General features: G+C 52.5%; 3 protein-coding genes across 3 annotated transcripts; all 3 read right to left on the bottom strand.

Moving 5' to 3' along the window:
• Positions 1–398: 398 nt before the first annotated feature.
• On the bottom strand, positions 399–849 carry LOC109772811 (uncharacterized). The gene has a single exon (XM_020331505.4). The coding sequence runs from the start codon at positions 784–786 to the stop codon at positions 541–543; it is 246 nt and encodes an 81-aa protein (XP_020187094.1). The 5' UTR covers positions 787–849; the 3' UTR covers positions 399–540.
• Positions 850–6,215: 5,366 nt separating this feature from the next.
• On the bottom strand, positions 6,216–6,742 carry LOC109772810 (uncharacterized). Its single transcript, XM_020331504.3, has one exon. The coding sequence runs from the start codon at positions 6,631–6,633 to the stop codon at positions 6,358–6,360; it is 276 nt and encodes a 91-aa protein (XP_020187093.1). The 5' UTR covers positions 6,634–6,742; the 3' UTR covers positions 6,216–6,357.
• An 842-nt stretch (positions 6,743–7,584) lies between these two features.
• LOC109772809 (nuclear pore complex protein NUP96) lies at positions 7,585–12,504 on the bottom strand. Its single transcript, XM_020331503.4, has 5 exons — positions 9,695–12,504; positions 9,410–9,533; positions 8,674–8,822; positions 8,499–8,596; positions 7,585–8,154 (listed from the first exon to the last, which is right to left on the bottom strand). The coding sequence occupies exons 1-5, from the start codon at positions 12,152–12,154 to the stop codon at positions 7,959–7,961; spliced, it is 3,027 nt and encodes a 1,008-aa protein (XP_020187092.1). The 5' UTR covers positions 12,155–12,504; the 3' UTR covers positions 7,585–7,958.
• Between the last annotated feature and the right edge of the window lie 5,130 nt (positions 12,505–17,634).

Here is a 17,634-nt window from a genome sequence, read left to right as displayed (position 1 = left end):
TGCCACATCGCTCGTCGTTGCCCACACAGCAAAGGAGAAACGCCACCACTGCTGCCACGTCTCTCGTCGTACAGCCAACCGTGTGGCCTCGCCTTTCAAGGCCACCGCTCCGGCATCCGAGAACCTCAAACTATGCACCACCGCTAGTCAGCATAGATTTGATTTTGTCTTTCGAAGGAGAACGGCAGCGAATGGTCGTCAATGGAGGAGCATACCGACAGCTAGCAATTAAATAACTGAGTCGTACGAATCGTGACCGTACATGGGACTGCGACTGGACGGGGCCGGAGGTCATCAGTTTAGGTTTTCGGGCGGTCGGCCGGCCCCTACATAGCAGCAGAGCCCAATTTCGAAGACAAAATGTCAAAACGCATAGTTGCCGTCCAAGTGAAGAGCGGTACAAAAAGTGTACTTCTTCTTTGTTGCAAACCAGTAAAGCACACGGTTATGTACATACAAATCGGAGTTACATGACACTGGCTTAAGGGGGAGAGGTACTCCACACGGTAAACTCCTCCGAATTACTCTAATTCACACTCATCAAGCAGAGAAGAAGCCGTCGAAGGCTGCCCGGGCGACCGGGCTCCTGGGCTCGGCCACGTCGGCCTTGACGAGGAGCGCGACGCTCACCTTGACCCCCGACGCCCAGGAGCCCCACACCTTGGTCACGGCCCCGAAGTTCTCCCGTCCCTTGGACGCCTCCTCGCCGGCGCCGGCGAAGGGCGCCCCTCGCTGCAGCCTCTTCTCGAACGCCTCGTCGGCCACCAGCATCGCTATGTCCGCCATTGGCAACCGATCGAAAAACACTCTGTCTGGAATGGATGCTGTGAAATGGGGATGGATGGATCTTCGGCCATCGGGTGCGTATTATATAGGATGTCTCTCGCTGCATGTTGATTGCTTTGGTTCGGATAAGCCTCTCCGTCGTGGGTTTGTGCCGCGATCGATCGCCGGTTTTGTTTATTACTGGGTGCCGTTTGCTTGTTTTGTTTGACGACTCCGGGCGCTGCTGCAGCTGTTTCGGTGGTGAGTTCCCTTTTTCAAATCCTGTTGGCCGGTGGGTGGATGCTTTGCAGCAACTTGAGAACTTTTCTCTTTAGCATAATTTGGTCGCTTATCACGTCTGCCATGTGGAAGCAACTTGAGAACCTGACGTGGCAACAAGAGATAATCAAAGAGAAACGTCGATGTCTCCTGCCTTACGATAAGCCATAGGAGCATCTATACCTCTCAAACCCGTCTCATACGCTCGGACGGGCTACCCGGTCACTAACCGTTGACGTTTTTTCGATTCAGACGGACGCCTCAAACGGGTCTCAAACGCCCGGGCTAACCAGCACCCCCCATATCCAACCCAAATATTGGGCGGATATGAGGCGCCCGGGCACGCCCGCCACGTCGGATCCGGTCCATGCTGGCCCACCGGACCCCACTTATATTCGTCATCATCCTCTTGCCGGAGCAACCCTAGCCACTTCACTCCACTCCACTCTACTCCCCTCCGTCACCCGAACTCACCTCCGGCGGTTTCCGACCTTCTCCGTCATGGCAGGCAGCGGATTGGACTCCGACCAGTCCGGATCCGTCGATTGGGGTGTCATCCCGTGTGGGTTGGAGGAGGCAATGGTAGTCTGCATTGCACTCCGCTCCCGGGAGGACAGCGCCCGACCGACGAACGGATCCGTCCGCCGCGTCGCCATAGCGTCAGCTCACCCGACGCTCGGGTCCTCTGGTGCTGGATCCTCGTGGTCCCGGCCGGAACACATGTCCTTCCCCATCATCGGTCGGGCAGAGTATGAGTCCCACCGGGAACGGGCGACCCGCCATGGGAAGGAGAGGATAAGGGCCGCTGAGGCCCGTATCGCGGTAGAAATGGCGGCGGCGGAGGCGGCTGATGCGGCGGCGCGGGCGGCCGCAGAGGAGGAAGCCATTCGCGCCCACATTGTGAAGAAACGACAGCGGAGGAACACGCGCGCCCTCGCCCGAGAGCAGAATTGGGCGGTCCGTGCCATGGCCGGACTGCCACCGAAGGAGGAGGAGGACAGCGACGGCGAGGACAGCGACGGCGAGGACAGCTCCGGCGACGAGCAGATCCGGCTCGATCAGTACTGCGCCTTCGACCGGTACTTCCGCGAGAAGGACGGCAAGGGCGCCGGGAAGGGCAAGGGCAGCCGTGGATGAACTCCACCATAGCCAAACATGTCAAATTTTGGTAGTACAATGGCATGTTTAGTGTAGTGTGATGGAGTAGCCGGACGATGCGTGTGCGTCAACATAGTTGCATGAGTTTGTATGAATTTGAGATATAGTAATTGAGGTGTCCGGATATGGAATGCATTTTTTGAGGAGTGCCCGGTCAGTGCCCGCGGACGTGTCCGAGCATGTCCGTGGGCGTTTGAGGGGCCAGATTTGCCAAGTCCGCCTGTAGATGCTCTAAGGCCTCGTTTGTTGGAGGAGGTTTAGAGGGGAATATCCCCGCAGGGCCCAGAATCCCCAGAAAACCCCAACAACCCATTTGGTTCGCAAGGGATTAAACGGGCCAAACCCCTCCAATCCTCGTCAACCCCTCCCTATCCATGCGGATCAACAACCCCGCAGAGCCCCTTGCGGAACGGAGACGCCGCTGCCACTCACAGCAGTTCCTTCGACGCGAGATGGGAGAAAACGGGACTACCAAATCCTCTCAAATATTATGGGTGGAGGGGGATTAAGGATTCAAGAGAGGATTTGAGGGGATTGGATGAAAGAGAGGGATTCACCTAATCCTCTGAAATCCTCATCCCCTTTGGGGCTGGAAATCTCCCTCTATCAAACGAGGCCAAAGGAGTATCTGTAAGTACAGGCTACTTTTAATCTGTAAAAGCACCAACTTTTATGTAGAAACTTAGGAAAGTAAGTTCCAAGTGTAAAAATTCTCTCAGATGAAAATCCAGAAACGTGTGCCAACACACACTGTCGATTAAAACCATGAAAAGAGGCTCTTTAAGTCTTAACCCAAAAAGGGCTTTCACCCCGCTTTATACAAACACAACACGGCCAGACCGATACAAGATGAAGAGGAGTCCTCTTACAAAGCAGATTAAAGATAAAACAAGATTACAAAAGTCAACGATGGAGACAAGGGACTAACATGGCCCTAGTGAAGGAAATATGCCCTAGAGGCAATAATAAAGTTATTATTTATTTCCTTATTTCATGAGAAATGTTTATTATTCAAGCTAGAATTGTATTAACCGGAAATTTAGTACATGTGTGAATACATAGACAAAACATCAGTGTCCCTAGTATGCCTCTACTTGACTAGCTTGTTAATCAAAGATGGTTAAGTTTCCTAGCCATGGACATGTGTTGTCATTTGATGAACGGGATCACATCATTAGAGAATGATGTGATGGACAAGACCCATCCGTTAGCTTAACACTATGATCGTTTAGTTTATTGCTATTGCTTTCTTCATGACTTATACATGTTCCTATGACTATGAGATTATGCAACTCCTGAATACCGGAGGAACACTTAGTGTGCTATCAAACGTCACAACATAATTGGGATTATAAAGATGCTCTACAGGTGTCTCCAAAGGTGTTTGTTGGGTTGGCATGGATCAAGATTAGGATTTGTCACTCCGTGTTTCGGAGAGGTATCTCTAGGCCCTCTCGGTAATGCACATCACTATAAGCCTTGCAAGCAATGTGACTAATGAGTTAGTTGTGGGATGATGCATTACGGAACGAGTAAAGAGACTTGTCGGTAATGAGATTGAACTAGGTATTGAGATACCGACGATCGAATCTCGGGCAAGTAACATACCGATGACAAAGGGAACAACGTATGTTGTTATGCGGTTTGACCGATAAAGATCTTCGTAGAATATGTAGGAGCCAATATGAGCATCCAGGTTTCGCTATTGGTTATTGACCAGAGAAGTGTCTCGGTCATGTCTACATAGTTCTCGAACCCGTAGGGTCCGTACGCTTAACGTTCGATGACGATTTGTATTATGAGTTATGTGAATTGATGACCGAAGTTTGTTCGGAGTCCCGGATGAAATCGGGGACATGACGTGGAGTCTCGAAATGGCCGAGAGGTAAAGATCGATATATTGGGAGGCTATATTCGGACATCGGAAAGGTTCCGAGTGATTCGGATATTTTTCGGAGTACCGGAGAGTTACGGGAATTCGCCGGGAGAAGTATTGGGCCTTATTGGGCCATACGGGGATAGAGGAGGCAGGCCAAAGGGAAGGAGGCGCCCTCCCCCCCATGGGTCCGAATTGGACTAGGGGAAAGGGGGTGGCGCCCCCCCCCTTGCCCTTTCCTACTCCCTCTCTCTTTCCCTCTTTCTTCTCTCCTACTCCGAAAAGGAAAAGGGAATCCTACTAGGACTTGGGAGTCCTACTAGGACTCCCCACACTTGGTGCGCCCCCTCTAGGGCCGGCCTCCTCCTCCTCCCTCCTTTATATACGTGGGCAGGGGACATCCCAAAGGCACAACAGACAATCTCTTAGCCGTGTGCGGTGCCCCCCTCCACAGTTACACACCTCAGTCATATCGTCGTAGTGCTTAGGCGAAGTCCTGTGCTGGTAACTTCATAATCACCGTCGCCACGTCGTCGTGCTGACGGAACTCTCCCTCGGCCTCAACTAGATCAAGAGTACGAGGGACGTCATCGAGCTGAATGTGTGCTGAACACGGAGGTGTTGTACGTTCGGTGCTAGGATCGGTCGGATCGTGAAGACGTACGACTACATCAACCGCGTTGATAAAACGCTTCCGCTTTCGGTCTACGAGGGTACATGGACACACTCTCCCCGCTCGTTGCTATGCATCTCCTAAAGAGATCTTGCGTGATTGTAGGAATTTTTTGAAATACTGCGTTCCCCAACACCTAGCCCCCCTTACATCATGGATTTGCTGCATATTTACTAATAAACAGTGCAAATTTAGTGTTGATTGCTGATAAAAATCATTTTTTCAGTGGTTTGACCCTCCCCAATCAGCTTTAAGAGCACTTGCTCCCTTGGTAGAATTTTTCTGCCTCCGCCACTGACGAGAGTGGCTACACCCTATCAAGAAACACTTGAGGGTACTAACTGGAAGAAAGACCGCACATCCAAGAGAACCCACCAGACGTCAATGTACCACTCACACCAAGTTGCGTCGAAGAAGACCCCTGCCCTCTCGGTCCAGCGGAGCGATGACCCTGCTTGCAGACAACGAGGACTGAGAGTGATGTCAACGATGTCATGTGTAACGGATAGTAAGCCGCCGAGACCGCCCCAAACCAGAGCTGAAGTTGCCTCGAGATAGGATCCAAGCTCGCCCGCCGATACCAAAGGGACGCACCGAAAGGTACCTGAGCTCCACGCCGTCACTGCCATGACCGCAGGACAATCAAGGGTTTTCACCCGGAGCTCTGACACGGAGAGGGGGGCCACAACAACGCCCCGAGAGGGACGCAACACCCACATGCATCATCGTCGTCTGCGCTGAACCACGGAGCTTCCGCCTGGGGTCTCACGCATGCCACCCGAGATACCACGGTCCCAGGTCCACCACCACCAAAACAAGCCTCCACACCACGATATGGGAGATACAATTGCCGAAGCACCGCCACCGCTAGGATCCCCACCACCTCGCTGGTCGCCCACACAGCCAAAGAGAAACACCACCGCCGCCGCCACATTTCTCGCCGTAGAGCCAACCGTGTGGCCTCGCCGTCCTGGGCCACCTCTCTGGAATCCGAGAACCCCAAACCCTGCACCACCGCCAGTCAGCATAGATTTGATTTTGTCTTTCGGAGGAGAACGACCACAAACCCCGTCGGCGGCGGGGCGCTCCGCTGCCAGCCGGGGGAGGTGGTGTTGCGACCTTGGAGTGGTGCTGCTGAGACGGGCTGAGGCTGACATGGCCGTCAATGGGGAGCATACTGCATACCGACGGTTAGCAATTTCCACGTGCAATCCATGCAAAGGGAACGCACAGGGGCGGTATGTGTGTGTGTGTTTTTTTTTCTCGCTCCATAGTGGCGCTACATAAACAACTGAGTCAGTACCAATCGTGACCGTACATGGGACTGCGACTGGACACTGGACGGCTCCGCAGGTCATCGGTTTGGGCTTTCGGCCGGTCGGCCGGCGCCTACCTAGCAGCAGCGCCCAAATTCAAAGACCAAATGTCAAAATCTCGCATAGTTGCCGTCCAAGTGAAGAGCAGTACAAAAAGTACACTTCTTCCTTGTTGCAAACCAGTAAAGCACACGGTTATGTACATACAAATCGGAGTTACATGACACTGGCTTAAGGGGGAGAGGTACTCCACACGGTAAACTCCTCCGAATTACTCTAATTCACACTCATCAAGCAGAGAAGAAGCCGTCGAAGGCTGCCCGGGCGACCGGGCTCCTGGGCTCGGCCGCCACCAGGTCGGACCTGACGAGCACCGCGACGTGCACCTTGACCCCGGACGCGGCGGCGGCGGCGGACTCGGCCCAGGAGCCCCACACCTTGGTGACGGCCCCGAAGTTCACCCTCCCCCCGGACGCCTCCTCGTCGGCGCCGGCGACGGCGCGTGGCGCCCCTCGCTTCATCCTCTTCTCGTGCTCCTCCGCCACCAGCATCGCGATGTCCGCCATTGGCAACCTAAAAAACACTCAACTCAGCCTGAAACTGTTGCTCTGGAGTCTGGAATCTGGATGCTCTTTGCTCTGGATGTTGTGGATGGATGGATCTCGGATGGGAGGCGCATTTTATAGGATGCTGGGATGGGTCTGGGTACACGGTGTGCTCGGTTCGGATAAGCCTCTGCGCGGTGGGTTCGTGGCGCGATCGCTCGCCGGTTTTGTTTATTACCGGGTGCCGTTCGCCTGTTTGTTTGTATGTATGTTTCCGCCACGCCGGAGACGGGCGCCACCTGCTGCCGCACCGCGGCTGTTTCGGTGGTCAGTCGCCTTTTTAAAATCCCGTTGGCCGGTGCTGGTGCTGGGTGGATCAGTGGGTGCGTTGGCGACGGGAACCTGACGTCGCAGCGTGATGATAAGGCACTGGGCTATTGGCGTTGCAGATATGTATCTTCCAGGCTCCTGCACAGTCACGCATAGAGAACTTGTTTATCTTCCAGTTGTTGGAGACTTGGAGTACACGACGGCAAGCACCGACGACGAATTTCCTTTGTTTTAGATTAGACGACTAACGACGAATTCTCGAGTCAGCCGTACTTGTTAGAAAAGGCAGAGGGTGTACGGTGCCTTGTGAGTGGGAAGGGAGCGCGTTGCTGTCTCCCTGCCGTGAGGATAAACCATTTCCTCCAATGATTTCAGTAGGAGAGGAGGGACCGATGAGAAATAACACGATACAGAAACTGGATCGGGCCTAGCGAGCGAACAAAAACAAGAAAGAAAAGCCCGCATGTGAGCCGTGTTGATTGATTCATCCATTCATGTCGCCCACCGCCCCCGGTGTTACGAGGCACCCCTTGCACAAACCACAGCAGCTTCACGTGGTTCTGCGAAAAAAGCGCGGTTTCTGCAACATGATAACATCATGTGCGCAACGCTACAAAGATCAGCCAACGATTTACCCGGGGATAGATCTACAACAACTCTTCGATCTTTCAATCCACACTGACATACACCTTCCAACCCTACATGAGAGGCTGTTCTTCGTAATAATAACAAAAAAGACGATGCCTGAATGGGTGCGGCACACACAGATTACAAGAAAAGTGGCACGCGTGCAGAAAAAATATCGTCGGACTACTTCAGGAGTTTACAACGATGAGCACTTCTTTGCACCGACCATAGCAGGTTCTGCTGTGCATCGGACACGCAATTTTTTTGTGACTTGTTCCATATGTGCGGCATGCAGATTCAGAGCTCTTGCCCAACCCAGATTCCGTGACTGACTTGAGCACGCGGAAACTACGTTATGGATCATCCATAGGAACTACGCCATCAGTCACCTAGAATGAGTCCCCGCAGAGTATGTCGGTGAAAACAGAGACCGCCTCCTGCAGGTAGGACGCCCTGTCGTCACTGGGGACAGGGGCGTTGAGCATCGTCTGAAAGCAGCTCATGAAGAGATCCGGCGCCGAGCCCTTGCCGGGGCAACTCATTAGAAGCTCACAGAGCTCCTCTGCCATCTTCGAGAAGCATGCCCTGCCGCAGTTACATAAGAATGAGAACGGGCCTGAACATTTTTTCTAAAAGAAATAACAAATATCTTGGCGGACTTAAAGAATCAGCCAAGTCGTGTAAGGAATGACCAAGAAGCTTAGCTTTGGAATGGATTATATAATTCAGGTGCAAATTAATAGCTCCTTGCAAAAAAAAAAAAATCTAATTATATGGTAACTTGTGAACACTGCAAATCAAAATTGTGTTCTTGGAAGCAGGGTTACTTAAGTTAAAACATGGCATGGAAGCCTAACAGTTTCATGTAAACATCAATATATGGTTAGTTGCAGGTTATGGATCTATTCCATCAACAGATACTATCTTACCTTGCCTCAATGGGTAATTTGCTTCCCCAGATACCCAGCGAGTCATTTAATCGATCGAAGAAACTCTTGCACAATTCATTTTTACTCTCAAGTGGATCCTGGAAGATAAAGTAAAGTTGTGTCAACTCGGAAATATTCAGGAAATATTTGAATGGTAAAAATACGGAATACTTACTGAATCATCGTCCATAGTACTTTCTTCTTGCATGCAGTTTTTTATGTTGAAATAGTCTATGTATATTGCAGCACCAACGTCCCAGTCAGCAATTTCAGATTTGTGATTCTCCAAAGCACTTGTAATGTCAAAGATTTCTTGATGTTTGGCTGAACCATATGCCAAGAGACAAGCAATTACAAACTCATGCATTGTTTATTAACAGAAACAGAACAAAACTGATAAGATATCCTCAGTCATGCATAAGAACAAAAGAGTAACTAGGAAAATAGCACTGAAATTCACAAGAATCTTCATTTCATTAGGTTCTGGAGGAGTAGCCAAGAGAATTCTAGTTAACGGTTCCAAATTGTACTGAATGTTGCTGCCTGTGAGTAGAAATCCAATTTTTTTCTCCTTTTTCATCTCAATAGAAAGAAACGGGAAGTTTTATTGTGTTTGTTAGCAATGTATATGTTTTAAGATAGAATCTATCGAGGAGAATAATTGAAACTGGATTAAATAAAAAACAGAAATAAATTTCTTAAAAAAGATTGGAAAAAAGTAAGTAGTATTATATTCAAAATAAACGAAGGGACTTTTCGTAAGAAAATGTGGATGAATAGTTCTGTCTTCTAGATTTTTGATCGGATTTTTTGGTGGGTTTAACTGCATATTTATGTAGGTAGGAAAGTGAAACACTGAATCAGGTATTTACAACTAATTGTTTAGTGCATGCAGTGTAGGGAAGACTTACATGACAGAAACAAAGAATGAGCAACAGATGTCATGAAAATGGTATGAGCTTTCTTCCAATTGCCGCATTGAATATAATTCCCCAGTGCACCTTGTCGATCTCCATAGTATTCTTGATAAAGAGCCTGCATATAGGTATTGTCAGCTAAGCAGGCTCATGTTTAGTGTTTTTCTCGTAGTGGCATTCATGAGTATTTGTAATCAATGGTTATACAAATTTTCATCAAAGAAAACACATTGACTGCATGTCAGATAATTAGCAGGAAGTTATAATATTGTTACTAACCAGAGCCTCATGTATCCATTCTGCTGGTATACCAAGTTCTGCAATATATTGCCTCTGAGCCCCATCTTTGCTCCATATCTCACAATACTGCGACAAAATTTCCCTGATTAACTTTTCGTGGATGTAAGGGGCATCATCCAGATGTGGCATATGCAGAATGACGTAGATAGCCCAATGGCACTTCCCAAGACACAGTAACTGATGGACAAAACTCAAATCCAGTACATGAAGATCATTTGTACTGAAAGCACCAATAGCTTCGAGAATAGATCGTTGATGCCAGATCATATGGTAGTCCATGGGATCATACGATGACGAGAATGCACTGAACATAGTCTTTAGAAGCCCAAACTTCTCATCTTGGTTTGCATGAAGAAGCATTAAATAAAAAGATATGTCAAACCGGTCACCTGGGGACCACTGAAGTGCTTCCTCGAGAGGTCCTTCATCGATGTATACAGGAACAGGATTTGGAACTTTGCCCTCACCAAGTAGTTGGTGATAACACCGAATGATAATATCAAGTGATGTATCTGGTGACAACTGATACCACATGATTAAACCAAGGTACCTTTTCCAGTCGATTGGTGAATCAAGTAAAGCGCCTTGTATGTTACCAGTAAGCAACTCGTATATCTTTAACCTGTCTTCCTCAATATAATCGAAGTCCAGACCATTTATTTTCCACAGATCCAGCTGCTGAGCAACATCCGAGCGATTTAACATCGATCCACCTGCCTGGCTTAGCAGGACTGCCAAGCGGACATCGCCCTTTGAAGCAGCAATTTCTGTGGCTGTGTCCAATTGTCGACCAGTCAAATGCAGAACAATATGCTCCAAGTATCTGGCATCACTTAAAGAACCCACCTCTCCTTGTACCCGATGACAAACACTGTCCTGTAACCAATTGCTAAAGTCTGCTCTCCTAACCAAAGGAAGTGCTTCAGGGTCAATGTTCACAGAACCTTCTTTCTTATCCAAAATCATGCCCTCCTGATCCTCATCACCACAAAATTCCAACTGGTTGCCAGCTTCTCTCTCTGAGAACAGGACCCTAATTAACTCCCAAACTGTAACTTGATGCATTAACAGCACACGTGAAGACATGGATAAATCACTGATTTCAAGCTGCCTTTCGATGATATCAATATATGATCTGCAAATATCTGGCAAAACCAAACGACTTGCCACAACTTTCTGAAGCTTTAATTTAAACGAGTCAGACTCAGTTTCCAGAATTTCGCGGTCAAGCCTCTTATGGAGGTCCATTGGATCCGAGAAACATAGTTCTGCCAGCTCCTCTTTAACTTTGTTCTGCTCATCACGCACAACTTTATCACCTGCAACTTTCTCTATGTGAATAACAGAAGAAAGGCCAGTTCCAGGAGTATTGACAGGACTACCAGAATGGAGAAGGATGCCATTTGGTCCCCAACCAACTCGAAATGATCTACCCATAAATAAAGCAGCATCCACTATGCAGTTAGAATATACTTTTCCAGCAACAGGAGTTGCTTGCTCAGCTGGTAGTTTGAAGCCTTCTACCTTGGTCATTCTCACCGGAAATCCCTTGTTTTTTCCAGACATGAGAATACCATGAGAAGATGCACCAAGCTCTGTAGAATTTACATTGTATTCCAGCAGTGCATGTGGTTCTTTCCTTGCAAGCACACCATATCTCCTTCCAAATTTCTGAGAAGAACCGTGCAAAGGAGACGGAGACCTCATCCTCGGACCTTTACCACTTGTGTTGGGTGAATCCACATTCATCCTTTCTCTGCTGAGGTGTCTGTGATCAGATGGAAAGCCATCCACCATGTCTTCTTCTTCCTCATCATTGGGAAACAATGCCATCCGCATTTCCTGCATCTTTGCAGGGTCAAGCCCAAGATGAGCAGGCAACGAATGCGAAAGCTCCAGTTCATGCCCATTGGAAGGTGGGTCTCTTGCTTCAGCAATCGGTTGTCGTACAGCCGGCTCATCCATGGCAACATCATCATCCTCCTCGTCCACAAGGCCAAACCTACTGAAGTGATCAACCTCGAACTTCCAGCTACCATTCACAGGATTGAACGAGAGAAACCTAGCACCTTGCTTCTTCGCGCGGCACCTTAGCAACTCAACTAGGAGGCCGGGTTTCGGAAGTGTACTCAAATCCAGCTTCAGGGTCACCTCTGCAGCTTTATTGAGGCCATGCCCTACGGCCGGCTTGCCAGCCTCGTCCCGGTAAACCACCACAGAATGGCGGCCAAACTTGACGATTTCGTTCAGGTCCAGCCCCCTCACATCGGTGCTGCCAGAGAACTTAACCTGCCCATACCTCACCCTGCCGACGACGAAATCTGGAACCCTGCTGCAGTAGCCCGGGTCAGCCGCCTCCCTCTCGACCAGCTCCTCGACCGACGGCCGAGTGAAGTAGTCGGAGAAGCGCAGGACAGGGAACATGGCGTCGACAGCCATCAGCCGAAGACGAATGGAGCGGCAACCGGCCTATTCGCTGGCAGCCTGCCGCGGTGCCGCCCCCGCCCGGCGCCTCCGACTGGCCGCCGATTCAGTCGCGCTTTGCCCTATTGCGGGGCTCGCCGCCGGCGCGCAACCCTGGGGAGGGGGAGCGCAGAGACGTGGCCACCGCGCCGCGAGGGAGGCGACGGATTCGCCGCGTGGGGGAGGGCGGACGGGTGGGCGGAGTGGAGTGGCCTGAACGGCGTGTGCCCGACGAGCGTGGGGAGCGGCGGCGGCGCGGCTTGCGAAGTGCGATCTGCGAGTTAGGGCGCGTCCATCCGTCAGACCCGTGGGCCGTACCGAATCACACTGGTCGATTGGGCTATTGCGGTCCAGAACTAGGCCTAGTTGGGCTTCAAAAAAATTAGGGCTCTATCCGCATTTCTGGGCCCATTTAATCAGGGCCTAGTGTAATCTTGTCAGTGTAATTTTCTAGCCTAAAAAAAGTGTAATTTTCTTCTTCTGCTAAAACAGCTTTAATTTCCATTTAAAAAAACTTTATTTCCATTCTATGATAAAGAGAATCCTCTGTCCTAAACAACACATGAAACCTATATGTCTATTTATGAAGATTTGTACGTTTTATGCCGTAGTTTTCAAAAGTTTCGTTTGAGTACTGCCCTACGGAAGCCAATATGAGCCCCTCGGTTTTCGTGGAGTCTGTGTTTAGCGGATGATGTAACCATTTTCAAAAATAAATATAATCTGTTAGTTTAGCTAAACAACACACAAAACACTTTTAAGCCATAAAGATATGATCCTTTAATGATCTATCCAGATCCTACAGCCGCTCATATCTGCGTCCAACTATGGCTTCGATGCTATGGGGCTAGGGGAGGGGATCCTCATCTCTTGTTTGTTTAGGGGGAGTTCTTTTTGGTTATTTGTGTTTTGGTAACATCATTTGAACAATGATAGTGGTGTCGTCTCGAATAGTTCTCACGCTCTAATCTCATAATGGTGGCGTGTCGGAGTAAATGGCCACGGGTAGCCTAATCGGCTCCCCCTGACACTTCAAGAAATTATCAAGCCGATTGAGCCTTCAAGCATCCAACACACAGGGCCGCCTTTCCCTGGCCGGCTGTCTCATAGGCCGACTACCGGAAGGCGACCCGACCTCAAGAACCTTCCCGAAGATAACCACAAGATGGCCGACTCCAGGAAGCCGGCCCCAAGGAGACCGACTCCCAGAAGCCGGCCGCAAGAAGACCGACTCCACGATGCCGGCCACGAGAGGACCGGCTCCCAGCAAGCGGCCGAGATTGCACCCTCAAGGACTGCACCCACCTAACGGTGATGAGACGGGGCGTGGCTACAGTACAGCCTACCACCCCCGAATCCCGGAGCACGCGTGGCCACAGTGCGTCATACGGGTCGGCCATCCCCCTTCCGGCGTGGCATTGTTGCCACGTTGACCATGACGCCACCCACGACAGGCGCCAGTACGGCCCGCGGGCGGCGGGCCCCTTCAGCCAGAGAGATGCTCGAAGGCGGCCAGGCCTCCCCTAGTCGGCCGGGGGCGTAGCCGGCTCCCAATAGCCGGCCACCTCCCTCCCTCAAAGTATGTGCATCATTAAGAAGACAAGACGGGGTAAGGCTACAGTGAGAGCTCGCCAGACGGCGGCACTGTAGCCATCCTTACCTCGACGAAGCCCTCGTCAGCAGGGGTGAGGCTACAGTAACCAGCCGCTGGCGGGACCCACCAGTCGGCGGGCCCCAGCAGCCGGCGGAGAAGCGGCGAATACAAACACTAACGGCCTGGACCCACGTCCAGCCGGATTACCATTGTACCCCTGAGGGGTAGGCCTATATAAACCCCCCAGGGCACGCATGCAAAGGGTTGATCTCTGAGAGGTTTTTAGACACCATGTAGAGAGAAGAGAAGAGCTAGCCTTGCCCTTATTCTTCCTCTGACCAAACAGCTCAAGGAGCCACTTGTAGCCACTTGTGTTGATATAGTGATCATGCAGAGACCCCGCAAAGTAGGACTAGGGGTGTTATCTCCACGGAGAGCCCCGAAACTGGGTAAGATTCGCCGGCGTGCATGTCTTCGCCTTATCCCGTTTCCAGGCACCGGCGACGTCTTACTGGCTCCCACAATGATAAGCCATCCGTTGGCATATGTCGCACCTACCACCCAACATTTGGCGCCCACCGTGGGGCCAGGTGCACCGTCGTCCGGAGACCTATTCTGGACGGGAACCATTTTCCTCCCCAGCGAGCGTAGCCAGCCCGGCACGCCCGATGGCGCTTGCCCCGACGCGCTGCGAAGCGTCGATGACGCCTGCGCGGCGAGCTGCCTCGCCGATCTTCTTGGCGAGGCTCGCATCTCCGACGAGCCTGCGTCTGACGCGGGCACAGACTGCCCCGAGAGCCACCTCGTCAGCCTCCTCGACCAGCTTCACGTCTCCAGCGAGCTTGCTGTGGACTTGGAGTCGGTTGGCTCCACCGACCCGATGATCGTCGACTCCAACACGGCATCGCTTGACGCCTTCCCCACCAACGTGGTGATCATCAACGACCCTCTTCCTCGAGCCAACAGCGGCAGCAGCGCTGTCACTGAGGTGTTGGTCATCAGCCACGGCGCCGCCTCTGGCGAGAACGCCCACGACGCCCTACAAGCGGCGCTGCACGACTTGTCCGTCCCCATCCCGGCCGACGCCGACGCCGAGACACTGGAGGCACGCCGCCTCGCCCTCATCGCAGAGGGCCAGAAGATAGCATCCATGAGACGCCTCACTGAGGCTCACCAGCGCGAAGTTGACCGCGCCGCCTCCTAGCGGGCCGAGCCGAGCCGGCTTCGTCAAGAAGCGCGGTGCAGCCATCGCCAACATGCTGGGAGCAGACCGCCCAGTCTACGCCACGCCACTCGAGAACCTGCGTGCCGCTCAGGCGGCCGTAGACGAGCTGAACGGGCTGGGGGCCGACGAGCTTCCCTACATGACTAGACGCATCCAGCAGCTGATCGACGCGGCCGCAGAGCGGCATGAAGCCAGCGCCCGCGCTGAAAGTCCTCCCCCATGCCGAGAGCACGACGCGACATCCCGGACGCCGACTGCAGACGGCGCCTGCGCGAGAAAAGACAAGGAGCTGGCTGCTAGCCGGAGTCGGACTCGGCTCACCATCGAGCGCGACGCAGAAGGCCGCCCCCGAGCTGTGGAACGACGAGGCGATCCGCCTCCTCCCCTGCCTCGTGGGGAGAGATATCTCACCCCGCCGCCTGTCATGCATCCGACTCTCGGTGGCCGACAGGGCCACTGCGAAGGAGTCGGCGAGAATGACGCCCGCCACCGGATCGACCGCCTAGCGCGATCCCTGGCGCTAGAAGAAGAAGATGATATCGACCCGCCTTGCTTTGGCCCCCGCATCCACGACGAACCCTTCCCCAAAGGATTCTCGCTCCCAAGAGACACGCCAAAATACAACGGCTCCGTGAAGCCGGAAGACTGGTTGATCGACTACTCCACTGCAGTCCGCATAGCGAACGGCAACAGGCGCGTTGCCGTGAAGTACGTCCCGCTCATGCTTCAAGGCACGTCACGCACTTGGTTGAACAGCCTCAAGCCCTACAGCATCAACAGCTGGCTAGACTTCATGGAAGTCTTCATCCGCAACTTCACCAGCACGTACAAGCGGCCTCCCAAGCCCCGCCAGCTCTCCTTGTGCGTCCAAGGGCCCAGCAAATCAACTCGCGACTACCTCACGCGTTGGGCCGAGCTCCGCAACTCCTGCGAAGGGGTGCACGAGGTTCAAGCCATAGAGTACTTCACCGCCGGGTGCCGAGAGGGCACCCTCCTCAAGCACCGACTCCTCTGCGATGAGCCGACTACCCTCGACGAGCTGCTGATCATAGCAGACAAGTACGCCACGGCCGACTCCTCAATGAAGACCGAGCTTCGAGTGGATGCCTCTGGAAAGGTACTCGCTCTGGCTCCCAAGACGCCGGCTGGCGACTCCAATCGACGCCCTTACCAGAACGACAGCAAGCGCAAGGCCCCTGTGCCGCCTTCCACCAGTCGGCAAGTAGCCACAGTCGAAGACGAACAACCTGAAGGGCGGCCCATGCCCAAGAAGCAGAAGGGCGGCAGGACGGCTTGGCAGCCGGCTTTCTCCTACGAGCAAACCCTTGATGCCCCCTGCAAGTTCCACAGCGGCGCGAAGCCATCCAACCACACGACCCGGAAGTGCCATTGGCTCACGCGGATCTCCAAGGGCGAAGGGCTGGTGCCGCCTCCACCTGCTGGCCCGCCGCCTCCAGCCCCTCAGCAGTCGGCTGCTCGACCAGCAATCGGAGCCATTCAAGATGAGTTCCCAGATGAGCACGCCGCCTACGTCGTCTTCACAAGCCAAATTGAAGACAAGCGCAGTCGGCGCCGACAGCACCAAGAAGTCAACGCGGTGGCCTCTAGCAACCCAGAGTTTATGCATTGGTCTGAGAAGCCTATCAGCTGGAGCCGGGCCGATCACCCAGAGGTGATGCCGTCTCCCGGCTCGTATGCATTGGTGTTGGACGCCACCCTCGCGACTGAAAGACGAGCTGCCCGTTTCTCCCGTGTGCTGATTGACGGTGGAAGCAGCATCAACATACTGTACCGCGACACCATGGAGAAGCTGAACGTCAAGACGAAGCATCTCATGCCAAGCCGGACTGTGTTCCATGGCATCGTACCCGGCCTGTCCTGTTCCCCGATAGGCAAGATCAAGATAGACGTTCTCTTCGGAGACAAGGGTCACTTCCGCCGAGAGGCGATCTGGTTTGAAGTGGTGGATCTAGAGAGCCCTTACCACGCATTGCTTGGCTGACCTGCCCTGGCCAAGTTCATGGCTGTGCCCCACTATGCCTACCTCAAGATGAAGATGCCGAGTTCGAAGGGAATCATCACCATAGCCGGAGACTACAAGAAATCCTCCGAGTGTGCTGCAGCCAGCAGCCGGCTGGCCGAGTCCCTCGTGATTGCGGAAGAGAAGAAGATGTTGGACCGAGTCGTGGCCATGGCCGGCAAGCAGCCGGGCCTGTCCCCTGACTCCAAGGAATATGATGCTCAAGGTTCCTTCTAGCTGGCCAAGGAAACGAAGAAGATACCTCTGGACCCGGAGAACCCGGAGAGGTTTGCTGTCATTGGTGCAAACCTGGACAACAAATAGGAAGGTGAGCTCGTTGATTTCCTCCGTGAGAATCGGGACATCTTTGCATGGTCCCCAAAGGACATGCCGGGTGTTCCGAAGGATTTCGCCGAGCACAAGCTACACGTTCGAGCAGATGCAAAACCAGTCAAGCAACCTCTCCGCCGACTATCGGAAGAGAAGAGAAGGATTGTAGGAGAAGAGATAACCCGGCTCCTGGCAGCCGGCTTCATTATGGAGGTGTTTTTTCCAGAATGGCTTGCCAACCCGGTCCTGGTGTTGAAGAAAAACAATAAATGGTGCATGTTTATAGA

The sequence above is a fragment of the Aegilops tauschii genome, chromosome 4 (genome assembly GCF_002575655.3).
Source record: "Aegilops tauschii subsp. strangulata cultivar AL8/78 chromosome 4, Aet v6.0, whole genome shotgun sequence".
Lineage (NCBI taxonomy): Eukaryota > Viridiplantae > Streptophyta > Magnoliopsida > Poales > Poaceae > Aegilops > Aegilops tauschii.
Note: the sequence above shows the minus strand (reverse complement) of the source record. Positions and strands in the feature narration are given on the sequence as shown.

Coding starts and splice junctions, on each gene's coding strand:
- LOC109772811 (XM_020331505.4), bottom strand. CDS start 786: ATGGCGGACATAGCGATGCTGGTGGCCGACGAGGCGTTCGAGAAGAGG.
- LOC109772810 (XM_020331504.3), bottom strand. CDS start 6,633: ATGGCGGACATCGCGATGCTGGTGGCGGAGGAGCACGAGAAGAGGATG.
- LOC109772809 (XM_020331503.4), bottom strand. CDS start 12,154: ATGGCTGTCGACGCCATGTTCCCTGTCCTGCGCTTCTCCGACTACTTC. Junction 8,823..9,409: donor TCATTCTTTGTTTCTGTCAT/GTAAGTCTTCCC, acceptor CATATGGTTCAG/CCAAACATCAAGAAATCTTT. Junction 8,597..8,673: donor GTACTATGGACGATGATTCA/GTAAGTATTCCG, acceptor TTTATCTTCCAG/GATCCACTTGAGAGTAAAAA.